Source organism: Peromyscus maniculatus, chromosome 1 (genome assembly GCF_049852395.1).
Source record: "Peromyscus maniculatus bairdii isolate BWxNUB_F1_BW_parent chromosome 1, HU_Pman_BW_mat_3.1, whole genome shotgun sequence".
Classification (NCBI taxonomy): Eukaryota; Metazoa; Chordata; class Mammalia; order Rodentia; family Cricetidae; genus Peromyscus; species Peromyscus maniculatus.
The window spans coordinates 93,995,398-94,008,191 of NC_134852.1; the positions used below are offsets into that span (position 1 = coordinate 93,995,398).

The 12,794-nt window shown below is 44.0% G+C and overlaps 1 protein-coding gene across 1 annotated transcript in view; it reads left to right on the top strand.

Annotated features, from left to right (window-relative positions):
- Efl1 (elongation factor like GTPase 1) overlaps positions 1-12,794 on the top strand; it is a 138,538-nt gene that overhangs the window by 23,762 nt on the left and 101,982 nt on the right. The window contains exons 6-8 of the mRNA XM_076546319.1: positions 8,298-8,431; positions 9,668-9,805; positions 11,299-11,513. Of these exons, the coding sequence (XP_076402434.1) occupies positions 8,298-8,431; positions 9,668-9,805; positions 11,299-11,513 (487 nt within the window). The remainder of the gene's footprint in view (positions 1-8,297; positions 8,432-9,667; positions 9,806-11,298; positions 11,514-12,794) is intronic.

The window sequence follows — 12,794 nt, forward strand, 5'->3', positions numbered from 1 at the left end:
ATTATTAGTTCTGGACTGGCATTGGTGTTTACATCTCTGACTGAGACTATCTGGGTAGGACTGGGTAGACTAGAGAGTAAATTTCTCCCATTCACAGTATATCCACAGCATATCTTTCCAACCCTAAGGTGAGGGCCAGTGCCATTTTGGCTTCATTGATTGATGCCATATGGGAATTTGCATTTACAAGAGTTTTGGTAATTTTACAAAAAGCTTTCAAAATCATAAAATTCTATGTAGAATAAATTGTGGTAGACTATAGTTCGTAACTGAATTTCTTTGTCATTGTAGGCGTATAGCTACCTCATTACTTGATTTAAGCAGGGCACTTGGGGATCACCCAAGTGGCAGCCACTCGTGCTGGGATTTACTTTGGGGAGATCGGAGACACAGCAAATTTCTGCAACAAGGCCCAGGTGCAGGGTCTTCTCCCTGGGGAAATGTGGTGAACAGGTTTAGAATTCACACTCATGGTAGCTTCTGCCCTGTGGCTCTGTCTTAACTCTTCAGAGACTGAGCCACAGGGAACTGAGTCCCTCAACTCCCCCACCAGGCTACACAAGGCCAGAGTGTACCAGAAAGTGTTTGGTATCATAGGGTTTCCTTTCCTTCTGCCTGTGTGTTAGTCTAAGAGGGGAGGATTCCCTTGTTCCTCATTTGACTGAAAGATCAGATTTTATTTCCCCTCTTAGGACAATGGCTTTCTTCATTTCATAAAGCATGTAGCTGATGCCAAGCTTAAGGTAAAACTTGGTGATGGTGAATTCTGAGCTAGATGTCTCATGCATGGTATTGTTTAATCCTCACAGCAACCCTCTGAGATGGCTCTCTTTATTTTACTTATGTGCAAACTGGACTTCAGAGATGAAGAACATTTATGAAGGACAGTAGTTTCTAGAATACAGTAGCCGGCCTAGGAACCAAGTGATTACATTTCCAGTCTACTCGCTTGGCTCTGGAGTCTGTTGGGAGCTAGGCTAGGCCCTGACTAATTCTTCCTGAAGCTTCGCTTCTTTCCACCACAGATTTTCTGGGATTACTTTTGGACATCTTGTGGCCAGCATTACCCACATCCCTGTTGTCCTTGGTCACTGCCCAAGATGTAAGCCACATGGCCCAGCCTCTCTTATGGTCTCGTTTCCATATTTCTTTGTGATTCTAACACCTCCCTCAACTTCCTCCTATTCCTCTCTTACCAAAACGTCCTCTGCAGACTTCCCAAGGCAAACATCAGCACACCCTCAACATCTCTGATGATGTTCCCTCCTCCTTGTTCTCAGCACACTGCTCCCCCTATGTTTCTTTCCTGTTCCTTGTCTCAGAATTAGGACACAGGGTTGTCATTCTTGCCCAGATTCTCATCCAGTGCTAGTTCTCCCCTATATTAAATCCCTGCAGGACACATACCATTCAGTTGCCTTTTTTTCCCTTAGTATTAGGAACTCCTGATGTGGCTCCCAGTGTACTGATGATTTGACACCTGACATGACTTCTCCAAAGTAGCTTTTACCATCCCTGAAAATGACTTCACTTACGGGCTGGCCTCGCAGTCACAGTGCAGCTTAGTGCATCACCTGGAGCTGACTCTCTTTGATATTTCAAATTTCAGTACTTGGGGTTGAGCGCAGTACGGCCATTTCTCCCACCTACTCAGAAAGCTGTGGACGGGATTACCTGAGCCTGTGAGTCTGAGAGCAGCCTGGACAACATAGATCTCATCTCAGCAACAGAAGTTTAACATGTGACTCACAGAGAAGTTAAAAACGTACTCAGTCAATGACAACTATCAAAAACAAAAAACTGTGCGGTACCCCGTTTTTATTTCCTCAGACTGAGTTTGTCAAGCCCCAGGGGCCTTCATTACTCGCCCTTTGCCTTCTGCAGCACAGGGTGTCATTGACCAGCAGTCTTCCCAGCATCCTCCTCCATCATCCATTTGCTTCCTTAACCCTCTGTAGCCCGCCCCCAACAAAACTCCGTTTTGAGAAACTATTCTGTCCACTTCTTCTTCTTCTTCACACTTGCAGGCCAACTTCCCACCTTTCTGGGAGGCCTCCCCGTTCTCCCCTGCAGCCATTTGAAACCTCATGGCAGGCTTCAAACATACCCCTCCAGCTCCTCTCCACAGACTCGGCTGACATTGCTATCGTCTGCTGTATTACAGAAAAGAAGTCTCGACCCTGCCACCTTTCCTTAAACTGTAATGGAGACCTACCTGTGCTCTGGATTCATGCTCCACTCAGGGTCTTTTCATCTGTACCTTTATCTTCTGGCTTTAAGTCTGCCTTACCGTGCAGTCGTGCATGTACATGACTCTTTTTCTACCTGAGGTCTCTGCAGTTTTCTCCCTGGCCAAGTTTATCTCTCAGTTGCTCTGATGGGCCCGGCATCTCTCTCTCTCTCTCTCTTTTTTTTTTTTTTTTTTTTTTTTTTTTTTGGTTTTTTGAGACAGGGTTTCTCTGTGTAGCTTTGCACCTTTCTTGGATCTTGCTCTGTAGACCAGGCTGGCCTCGAACTCACAAAGATCCGACTGCCTCTGCCTCCCGAGTGCTGGGATTAAAGGCGTGCACCACCACCGCCCGGCTCAGGCCCGGTATCTTACAGTCATGACACATACTAGCAACATGAGATTTGCAGGAGGATCGGGCCTCAATTTATGACTCCCCTTTCAGGGTGATGTAGCAGAGTGAGGTTCCAGCAAGTAAAGGACCATGATCGTGTGGAGGTGCAGCTGCTTGGTTAATATCAGAACAGCAGACATTTGAAGAGAGGACTCTGTGATGTGAATGTTGAGGATGTAGCCACAGTCCTGACAGCTGGTGTTGGACTGGGATTATACTGAAGAAAACCCAAGTGAATGAAGTAAACCTTAAGCTGCACTTCAGGGTCCATTTTGTTTTCCATTGGAGGATGATCCAGAGAGGGCTTTTGGAGGGGTGTATACAGCAAAAGCAAAGCCTCTTTTTGTTTGTTGTTCATGACTTCTAAGTCATCAATCTCTTCTTCCAAAACCTCACTCTTGACACTCCATCTGAGTCTCCACCATTTATCTTGGGTGACCCCAGTTATTCAGTGTCATCTTCCTTCAGAATGCCTGAGAAACAAGGCCCTGAATGCATCAGCAGGGATGAGTTCAAGACATTTATATTATATATAAATACATATGCTGTAATAAGTCTACAAATAGAAGATAGAATGTGTCTTATGTTTCATAATTCTACCAACTAATAAGCTGTTAGATTTCTGTTGTAGTTACTACCTGAAATAAACAACTTAAAGAAGAAGAGTTTATTTTGTCTCAGGAATTTGGAGGTCCGTGCTGGTTTGGCTGTGGTTGAGATAGCATATTGGATGGGCCAAAAGTAGAAGAAGTGTCTCACTAGGAAGTGAGAGAGGAAAAGGAGGCTAGAGTCCCACCAACCTTTTGGAGGGCACTCCCTCGGTGACTTAAGACTTACCCTGGGCCCCACCTGTTAAGGGTTCCGCTGCCTCCGGATAGAGCCAAGCTGAGGACTAAGCCTTTGGGAGACATGCCAGATCCAAACTGCAGAGAAACTCTATTAGTTGATTTGTCACAAAGCTTTATGCATTGATTTAAAGTCTCCAGGGATGGTGGTAATGTGGAGATAGTGTGGCTTGTGGAGGGAGACCTGCAGTCATTCTGCGGCTGCCATATAATTTAGGTATATAGTTGTGACTGTGATGTCTTCAGGAGTGTGCCTCAGATAACTCAGTTGCTGCTATTTCAGTCAGGTAGACTCAGTATTCCTTTCCTAATACACTGTCATATAAAAAAGATACCCGTGCCAATTCAGATCTTCATCCGGATGGTGAGTTTCTCCCTTGTGGAGGAAAGTTTTCTCCTGTCTTCTTTCTGTGCTCCAGTGGTCACCTTTCAAGTTCTGGAAGTGAACTGCTGAATTCCTTGTAAGTTCTGTCCACAGAGGAGCTTTTAGCCAGGTGCTGGTGGCAACTTGGTACTGGCGGAACAATTGCCCATGCCATCTTTTTTTTTTTTTTTTTTTTTTTTTAGATTTTATTTATTTATCATGTATACAGTGAGTGTTCAGCCTGCAGGCCAGAAGAGGGCACCAGATCTCATTGTAGATGGTTGTGAGCCACCATGTGGGTGCTGGGAATTGAACTCAGGACCTCTGGAAGAGCAGCCAGTGCTCTTAACCTCTGAGCCATCTCTCCAGCCCCTGCCCATGCCATCTTAAAGTGAAGGGTTCTCCAGAGTGTTTCCCCACTCCCCCATTAGCAGAAATTAGGAGATTTCTACCATAATTAACTGCAGATTGTTGGACTTTCTTGCTCTCCGTTGCTGGGAACATAAAAACACATTTGTCTTTTTAAGTTGTTGCTTGGCTTATTAGGTCAGTTTCCTGAAATGAGAAGGTTTGTTCAGAACGCTGGGTGAGAAGGCGGCAAGGGTTCTGTCCCTGCATGCTGCAGCAGGGATCACTGGCAAACTGGAACGGCCCCACCACTCTCCTGTCGCTTTGACACTCCAGCAGCATCAGAGAGCTGAGGAGGAAGGATTCTGTTACAGATTGGAAAGAACATTCAGCATACACGCAAAACTTGTAATTTATAATTCTCATAAAAATTATCCTCAAAAAAATAAATAAGCAAAACGGGTTGGGAGTGTAGCTTAGTTGTTGGAGTGCTTGCTAGCATGCACAAGGTCCCGAGTCCAATCTTCAGCACCACATGATGGTGTATTTGTGTGTGCCTATAAATCTTAGGGCTCAGATGGAGGCAAGAGGATCAGAAGTTCACACCTGTCCTTGGCTATGTTGCATGTTCAAGGCCAGCCTGCAACACATTCGATCTTGTCTTTCACATTATGTGTGTGTATGTATAAGTCCTATAACATTTTTTATGTTTTTTAAAGTTTGATCTGCAGCCACACATTAGTGGAAGACATTTAATAAATAGTTTTAAAAAGCAGCTCTGATTACGTCACAGCAGAAGAGCTGTGCTTATGGACTTCTCTCTACAGGATGTGGAACTTCTTTTCCCCTGCCTTCAAAACTCAGGTTGAAGTGACTTTGGAAAGCTTAGGATGTAAGAGGCATCAGAAGAGGAGTTGGAAGGCCTGGCTCAGCACAGCTGTCTGTGCCAGCTGTGCAGCTGTTCACTGGCTGCATCGCTGCCTCCTGCCCATTAATACGTTACAGAAACTTCTGCTTCAGCACACTGATGCACTCGTTTATTACGGCCATCTTTGGACATTTAACATGTTCGTGTGCTGTATGGCGCTAGGCTACCTGTGCCGCCCTAACATATTTGTTCATATACTGTTCTTTTTCAGATTGTAGCTTTTTCTAATGAAACGCCTGGTGTGACACCAGCATTCTGTGTCTGTGCCCTTTTAGAACTGAATCTTCCCTCCCTCGAGTCAACTTCCCCAGGTCTGGAATTGGCTGCATGGTTAGGCAGACATAGCCTGGTGTGTGTTCGTTTCTCTCAGAGTTGCTAGAAGGTCTGGAGTCCCACTAAGGGGTAAGAGCCGAGGTGGCCTGAGGTGGCTGTATAAATTCATGTTTAGAACCCTGAAGAAGCTGACGGAGACTCAGACTCTGAGACTTCTTCTCCAAGGACGGGGGAGTTTGGCAAATGAACAAGTGTGTCTGGTTTCCTAGCTGTGAAATACAGTCTGGGACACAGACATAGCAGACTGTGTGAAACGCCAGTGCGTGACCTTGGCTAACTCTCTTACTTTTGAGGGCTTTAGGATGTTTATGCAGTGAAGGGTTAGGCTGAGAGAATGCTGAGTGGTCAAGTCTCCCGGTTATTGCTTTGTGGGCCAGGGTTCTGGACCATGCTAGACTTGCTCGGTTTCCTTTGGCTTATTTGGTTGAGACCATGGTGCCTAATCGAAGATGATGACTGGAACCAGGCCTAAGAGAGCTGGCTGTAAAAGGCTTCATCAAGACACAGTGGGCCGCTGGTCCAGGCGCTGCTGAATAATGAGTCCTTGGATATGGGGAGCCTTGTGGGGTGGGTTCAGCAGAGCTCTGAAACTTTGCCTGAGAAGGCTGCGAGGCTAGGGGAACGGTGTGCTGAGGGAAGTCTGTTGCTAACCAAGAGCGGTTTTGTCCACTGAAACTCCAGTGCACTTGGGATTCCCCCTTGGAGCCCAGCTTCTTCAATTGTAGCTTGTGACCCCGTATGAGATGACGTGACTAGATAGGGAAGTAGTGGAAAGTGTAGATGGCAGTACGGCTCCTGGATGTGCAGTAACCAAGAAGGAATTCAGAGTCAAAACGGAAGAAAGCCAAGGAGTCGGGCAGCGCTCCCTGAGCTGCATCCCCGCAGCTTTGGCCCCGAGAGCACAGTGTGTGCTTCGTACATGTCGCCATGTCACACGCTGCCAGTGGATGCTGCCCGGGATGCCTCGGCTCCCGCCAGAGGCTGTTCTACATTATGAATTTCAGTGTTTTTGCTGTACACGTGAAGTTGTCTCCTCTCATGGAAACAGATTAGTCATCCCTTCTCAGGGAAGTATCAAATCAGTATATCTTTGGATCATATTGTGTTAGGAGTTTTTATTTTAAATATCGCCGCTTAAGATACGACTTAGGTTTCCCAAAAAAGTGTTCACTAAGTGTTGGCTTGGAATTTAGACAGAACTCCCAACTATTTCTGAAATGGCTCTAAACATATTTCTGACACTTTTGTAGCAGTCATTTATATGAAGTAGTGTTCTTAGCACTGACAGTTATTAAATCAAAGTATTGATCAGTTCTGAAAAAAAATTGAAGATGCTATGTGCCCTATACTCTCCAGTATTTAATTCCTGATGTAAAACAAATCAGTACATCTATCTCATTAGTATGCACATTTGTTCTGATTGTTGATAAGTTTTAAAGGTATATGTATACTAAAGAGATGTTTTTTAAAATAAATTGGTTTATGAGTTCTTGTCAGTAAATGTTTGGTCTGTACTTCCCATATCCTGGGGGAGGTGTAAACATGCCTTGGGTGAAAAGGGATCCTTAATGGAAGATTTAGGCAGGTGACTGAAAAGCACAGGGAGTCAGGTCCTAGCAATCCAGCAGCTTATCGGAGTGGAGTCTTGGCATGTGGAGGGCAGCGTGCTGCTGGAGTTAGTGGTTGAAGGCGTGGTCTCTGAAATTGAATGCTTTTTACAACTCTCAGTTTCTATTTATCCATTTAGATTGGTTTAGCCCTACAAACCTTGAATTTGAGATCCCACCCAAGCTATAGGCATGTGCCACCCCACCAGGTTGCCTCTGCCATTTTGATTGTGGGGCTCAGAGTGAGTTTCTAGCTGGATGTCCTAGAGATGGGTACTTTTATGTGCTCTTGTATCCATCTCTGAAAAGGGGGCTAATATTGGCTTCTACTGTAGAGGGCTGAAAAGAACAGGATAGACTGAGAACAATGGCAGGCAGGGGAAGAACAGGACAAACTGAGAACAATGGCAGGCACAGATAGGTGAGCCACAGATGTTAGTTATGTATTTTCTGTGCTACTTTACCTTTGCCATTTCACATTAAGTTGTTAGAATTATATTCCAGAACAAGTCTTTATATGGTCCATAGATTGTACCATTTAGCCTTGTGGTAATTATTATAGTTAATAAATACAAAGTGAAGGGGAGGAACACAAGTGAAATATTTATGTCTGAGCATTCAAGGAATTGACTTGACTTTAAAATTGTATCTGATTGGCAGTAATGGGGGTGAAGTGCAGTATTCTGTAGTATGATTATTATTCACATGGTTTACTGAATTGTGTCACTGTTGATGATCAATTGTCCTGGTGTGTCTGGGGCTCTGATGGAATGTGTGAATTTTAGTGCTGAAACCAGACAAATCAAGACGAGACGTCCCCACGCTCTGAGTTTCCGTGTGTTGGGATATTAAAGGAGGTGGTGTGAGCATGTTTGAGGCCCCTTTGAAGAGCTTTTACACCTGGGCCCTTAGGCATTAGTTTCTTTCCATCTCAGCTAACTAGTGATTAAAGTGAGAATAGAGATATTTCTCTCATAGGGACAGTTTAATAATCCAATACACGTTTGGTGCATTAAGTCTCTAGCACAGTACCAGGTACACACTAAGCTCTTGATGAAGTTCTTTAATGTTCACCGTGGAGGCCGTTTGGAGTCCACATGTGCAGTGGTCAAGTTGGAATGATAGCTGCCCACTGAAGCTCTGGCTCCTGTAGCTTTGTTCAGTCTTGTCTTAGAAGCATCTTCCCAAGTCCCCATGGAAGGGGATTGCGTGTCTGCATAGCTGAAAACATGTCTTCAATTTTTATTTCAGGTAATGAGGAGTACCTGATTAATCTGATAGACTCTCCTGGACATGTGGATTTCTCCTCAGAAGTATCAACAGCGGTTCGCATTTGTGATGGATGCATCATTGTGGTGGATGCTGTGGAGGGAGTCTGTCCACAGGTGAGGTCTATGGTCCAAAATGGTCTTAAATTTGACTGCTGGGGGGTATGGGGGTGAGATGGGGGTGGGGAATAGAAGAGGAGACACTCTTGATTGCTGTGCGCCCTTGACAGACGGTGGGTTTTATATTTCACATCTGGCAATGGTGCAGTCTGTGATGAAGTTTGTCCCAGAGTCTTAACAAGATGGTAAGAGATAGCAGCCATGTGTGGATAGACATGTCTGTGGTATCTTTTTAGAAGAAAGACTCGCAAAGGTGGGAGAATGTTGAGTTTGAGAGGGATCTGGAGGCTCGACTCCACCGGGAAAGGTTTCCAAGTCATAGCAGGCTGTTGATAGCATGATCTGGAGCTAGCTTTCTCCTAGGGACAGTTCTCTTCTGCTGGAGTCTCAGGACACATGTGCACGCGTGCGTGCGTGTGTGCGTGCGTGCGTGCGTGTGTGCGTGCATCCTTCCTACTTAAGGAATTTTTCTGCTACTCGTCTACTTCCTTAACCCAGTGTTGCTGTTCTCAGCAAAGCTGCAAGAATTCACCATTAGGGCCAGGTCACTGTGTGGCTCTTGTGGCAGTAGCCCTCAGACAGGCTAGTTTATTTCTCATAACGTTTTTTTTTAACTTTCATCTCATCTTAAAAAACAAACAAGCAAACAAAAACCGAAAATCCAAAGTCAATTTTGAATTCTCCTTAGTATATATGTGTTCTTTTAATGCTTAAAAAGGAAGAACAATGAAAGGTTTAATTCTTCAAATGGAGGAAGTTTAATACTCCAGGAAGATGTGCTCTGATTATCGTATGCTCCTGTGTATGTTCCCCCGAAGCCACAGGGCTCTCAACTTGAGAAGCACAGCCTTATCCTGTGTGGTGTCTGTGCCATCTGACGGGATGGGTGAAGTGGAGATAGCTGGCTAGGATAGCAGACTAGTGGTCCTGTGGAGAACCTAAGGATCAAGGGGGGCGAGTCCCTTCTGGGACTGCTGTGCTTCTGACCTGTATGTTAGAGTGGTGGGCGTTTGTTTTATAATTCTTTAAATTTGTGTGTGTGTGTGTGTGTGTGTGTGTGTGTGTGTGTGTGTGTGTGTGTGTGTTTAGAGAGCCTGGTAATCATGTATGTACGTGTAGTTTAGTCTGGGTTGTTGTAATATAGCCTCAGAATGTGTTGATTATTAATTGAGATTTTCTTACGTGCCTTAGTCTTTGCAGATCATGAGGGGTTTTTTCCTTTGTTTTTATCAGACACAGGCAGTTCTGCGACAAGCCTGGCTTGAAAACATCCGTCCTGTTTTAGTGATTAATAAGATAGATCGCCTGATAGTGGAGCTAAAATTCAGCCCACAAGAGGCCTACTCTCACCTGAAGAATATCTTAGAACAGGTATAGTATTCTTCGGTACTTTAAAAATGGGCTGAAAGGCTGTAAGAAAGAGTGGAAAGTGAGGGGAAATACATTTACTTGAAAGTTTATCACTTAAGATTCCTGTCTATTAGGGGAAGTACATTTACTTGAAAGTTTATCACTTAAGATTCCTGTCTATTGGAGTCACCAACTATGCAGAAGGAACAGAACTAGTGTGCTCTTGGGAGTTGCCTCTGCTTCCCAGAACCTCTCGGTGTCAGTCTTGGACTATAGGTTCTCGTATTTAAAGTTCTGTAGTTTGGTTCTGAAGTGAAATGATGTTAAGAGGCTGTATGTTGCTTTTATTTTTAGATGAAGATTTGTTTAGACCTTGATTTGTTTATTTAGCAAACATTTGTGTAGATATATGCAGTACCAAATGCCCATCGTATGTGAAGGGTGATAAGTACAGGATGGACACACCAGAGTCTCTGTTTTAAACTCCCAGTGTAGTGAGTGAAACGGACAGGTGAGACGTTTGAGGGCAACCAGGTACCCCCTTGTGATTTCAGAGCACAGAAGGGAGCTATTCAACCCAGTCTGAGCCAGAAAGGAGAAGACAGTCTCACAGTGAGACCGTGAGATGGAAGTCAAGTTGAAAGTTAGAGGAAGAACATTTACAGGAGACAAAATTAATTGTGCAAAGTCATGGAGCCAGATAAAATCTGGGCAGTGTTTCCATCAAGAAAAGTGTTTGTTATAGCCGAAGAATTGAGAGATCGTGATACGAAGTGATAAGAAATGAGACCTGGAAGGGAAACAAAAAACAATGTAAGCCTTGCATTTTAGTGAGGCTTATGTCATCCAGAGGAATTTAAGCTTCTTGAAGATCAGCATGGATACATTTCTTTGCTAAAGAGAGAGAAGACAAATGTAGGGCATTGACAGGGCCGGGGTGGCCAGTCTAGCTCCTAACACAATAGGAAGAGCTGAAGACGTTTCCTGCCTTGCAGAAACACTGAGGGAATGTGCTCGCCAGGATGAGAAGCACAAGAAGAGCCAGCAGCATTTGTGGATGTGAGCAGGGCGGACGTTAGGATATGGGAAACTTGGAGGAATTCTGAGAGCAGGCTTCAGTTATCACTCTGCGGGAGGAAATAAGATTGCTCATTGGGATGAGATACTGGGAAGGAGGTTGAAGAGTGCTGGGAGCTTTAAACAGCTGCTACGGGAAAGAGGAGAAGGAGTGATTAAAGTGGGGGATTTGGACAGGATGAGTCTTTAGTGAAACTCCCCAGGATTAAAATAATCCACAAAGATGGCCCTTCAGAAGCCTTATTGGAAGCCTTAGGTTTGTTGGAATTTAAAAGAATAGGTTGATATGTGTAAGTTATTTGTTGATTATAATGTCACCCTAGTGAACTCAAGCTCTGACAGTGGTTCTAGCCTTAGTAAAGGTTAGACAGTGTGTTCCCTCCCATGTGTGTGCGAAGCAAATGAATGACACTTTGCCATTTCGTCATCTCTCCTAGATTAACGCACTTACAGGAACTCTTTTTACTTCTAAAGTCCTAGAAGAAAGAGCAGAGAGAGAGACAGAGTCCCAGGTGAAGACCCATTCTGAACAAGGAGATCAAGTGTATGACTGGAGCGCTGGCTTGGAGGACGCCGATGACTCTCAGCTGTACTTCTCTCCAGAGCAGGGCAATGTGGTGTTTACCAGTGCCATAGATGGCTGGGGCTTTGGGTAAGTCATTCTGCATCTCTGGCTCTTGGTAATTATAAACCATTGGTCTTTTAACGTAACTGTAATTTTATATCATTATGAGAAGTAATACAGTGTAGCTGAAGTTTTCCTGTGTGCCAGCAGCCAGGATAAATCTCTCCCACTTGTGTCCTCCAAGTAAACACACTGAGACTTATATTACTTATAAACTGTATGGCTGTGGCAGGCTTCTTGCTGTCTGTTCTTATATCTTAAATTTTAACCCATTTCTATAAATCTATAGCTTGCCACGTGGCTCGTGGCTTACCAGTATCTTACATCATGCTTCCCCTCATGGCAGTGGACAGCATCTCCCTGCCTCAGCCTTCCACCTCCCAGAATTCTCCTCTCTGCTTGTCCCGCCTACACTATACTTCCTGCTTGGCTACTGGCCAATCACCGTTTTATTTATCAGTCAATCAGAGCAACACATTCACAGCATCCCCAGCAATACAGAGTTATGTTGTACCCTCTGCTCAGTGTCCTGCAATGGCTCATGCTTACATTGTGAAAATGGTACTACTGTGTCACTTTTGGAACAGTAACATGGACACGGTCAAGCCAGAGAACATTGCGTCATCATGAAACTTCCACATAAATCCTGTGTAGCCACATCTGCTTTGCTCCAAGCCCTGTATAACCAAGACTGAAAACATTCATGTCTTTTATTCCTGTAATTTGCTATTTTACGAATGTTAGAGAAATTAAGTCTAAACAGTATGCTGTAGAAATGGAGCCAAATAACTTGTAGCCTTTTAAAATTTCTTTTTTACTCAGCATAATTTTCTAGATACTAATTCAATTTGTTGCACCTATTAAACTTTGAAATGCTTAGAACCAGAAGTGTTTCATAGTTAGGATTTTTTAAATATTGACATGTACATAAAGTATCTTGGGGGTGGGACTGAAGCCGCACTCCCATTCACTTATTATATTCACTTATATTATACACACGCACTCCCATTCACTTATTATATTCACTTATATTATACACATGGCCTGAAAGTAACTTTACCCAGCATCCTAAATGCACCCATGCATTGACTAAGGCTGAACATAAAAGGTCTTGGGGAATTTTCTGCCAATGATGCTGTGTTAGTACTTAACAATTTTTAGACTTTTGGATTTAGTGTGCTCAGCCCATAATAGTTGGTCTTTCTTTTCCCTCAGTAGTATCCTATTGTGTACATTTACCATAGTTTATCCATTTACCCACTAAAAAACATTTGGGTTTTTCCAGTTGGGGCCATTATAAGTATATAT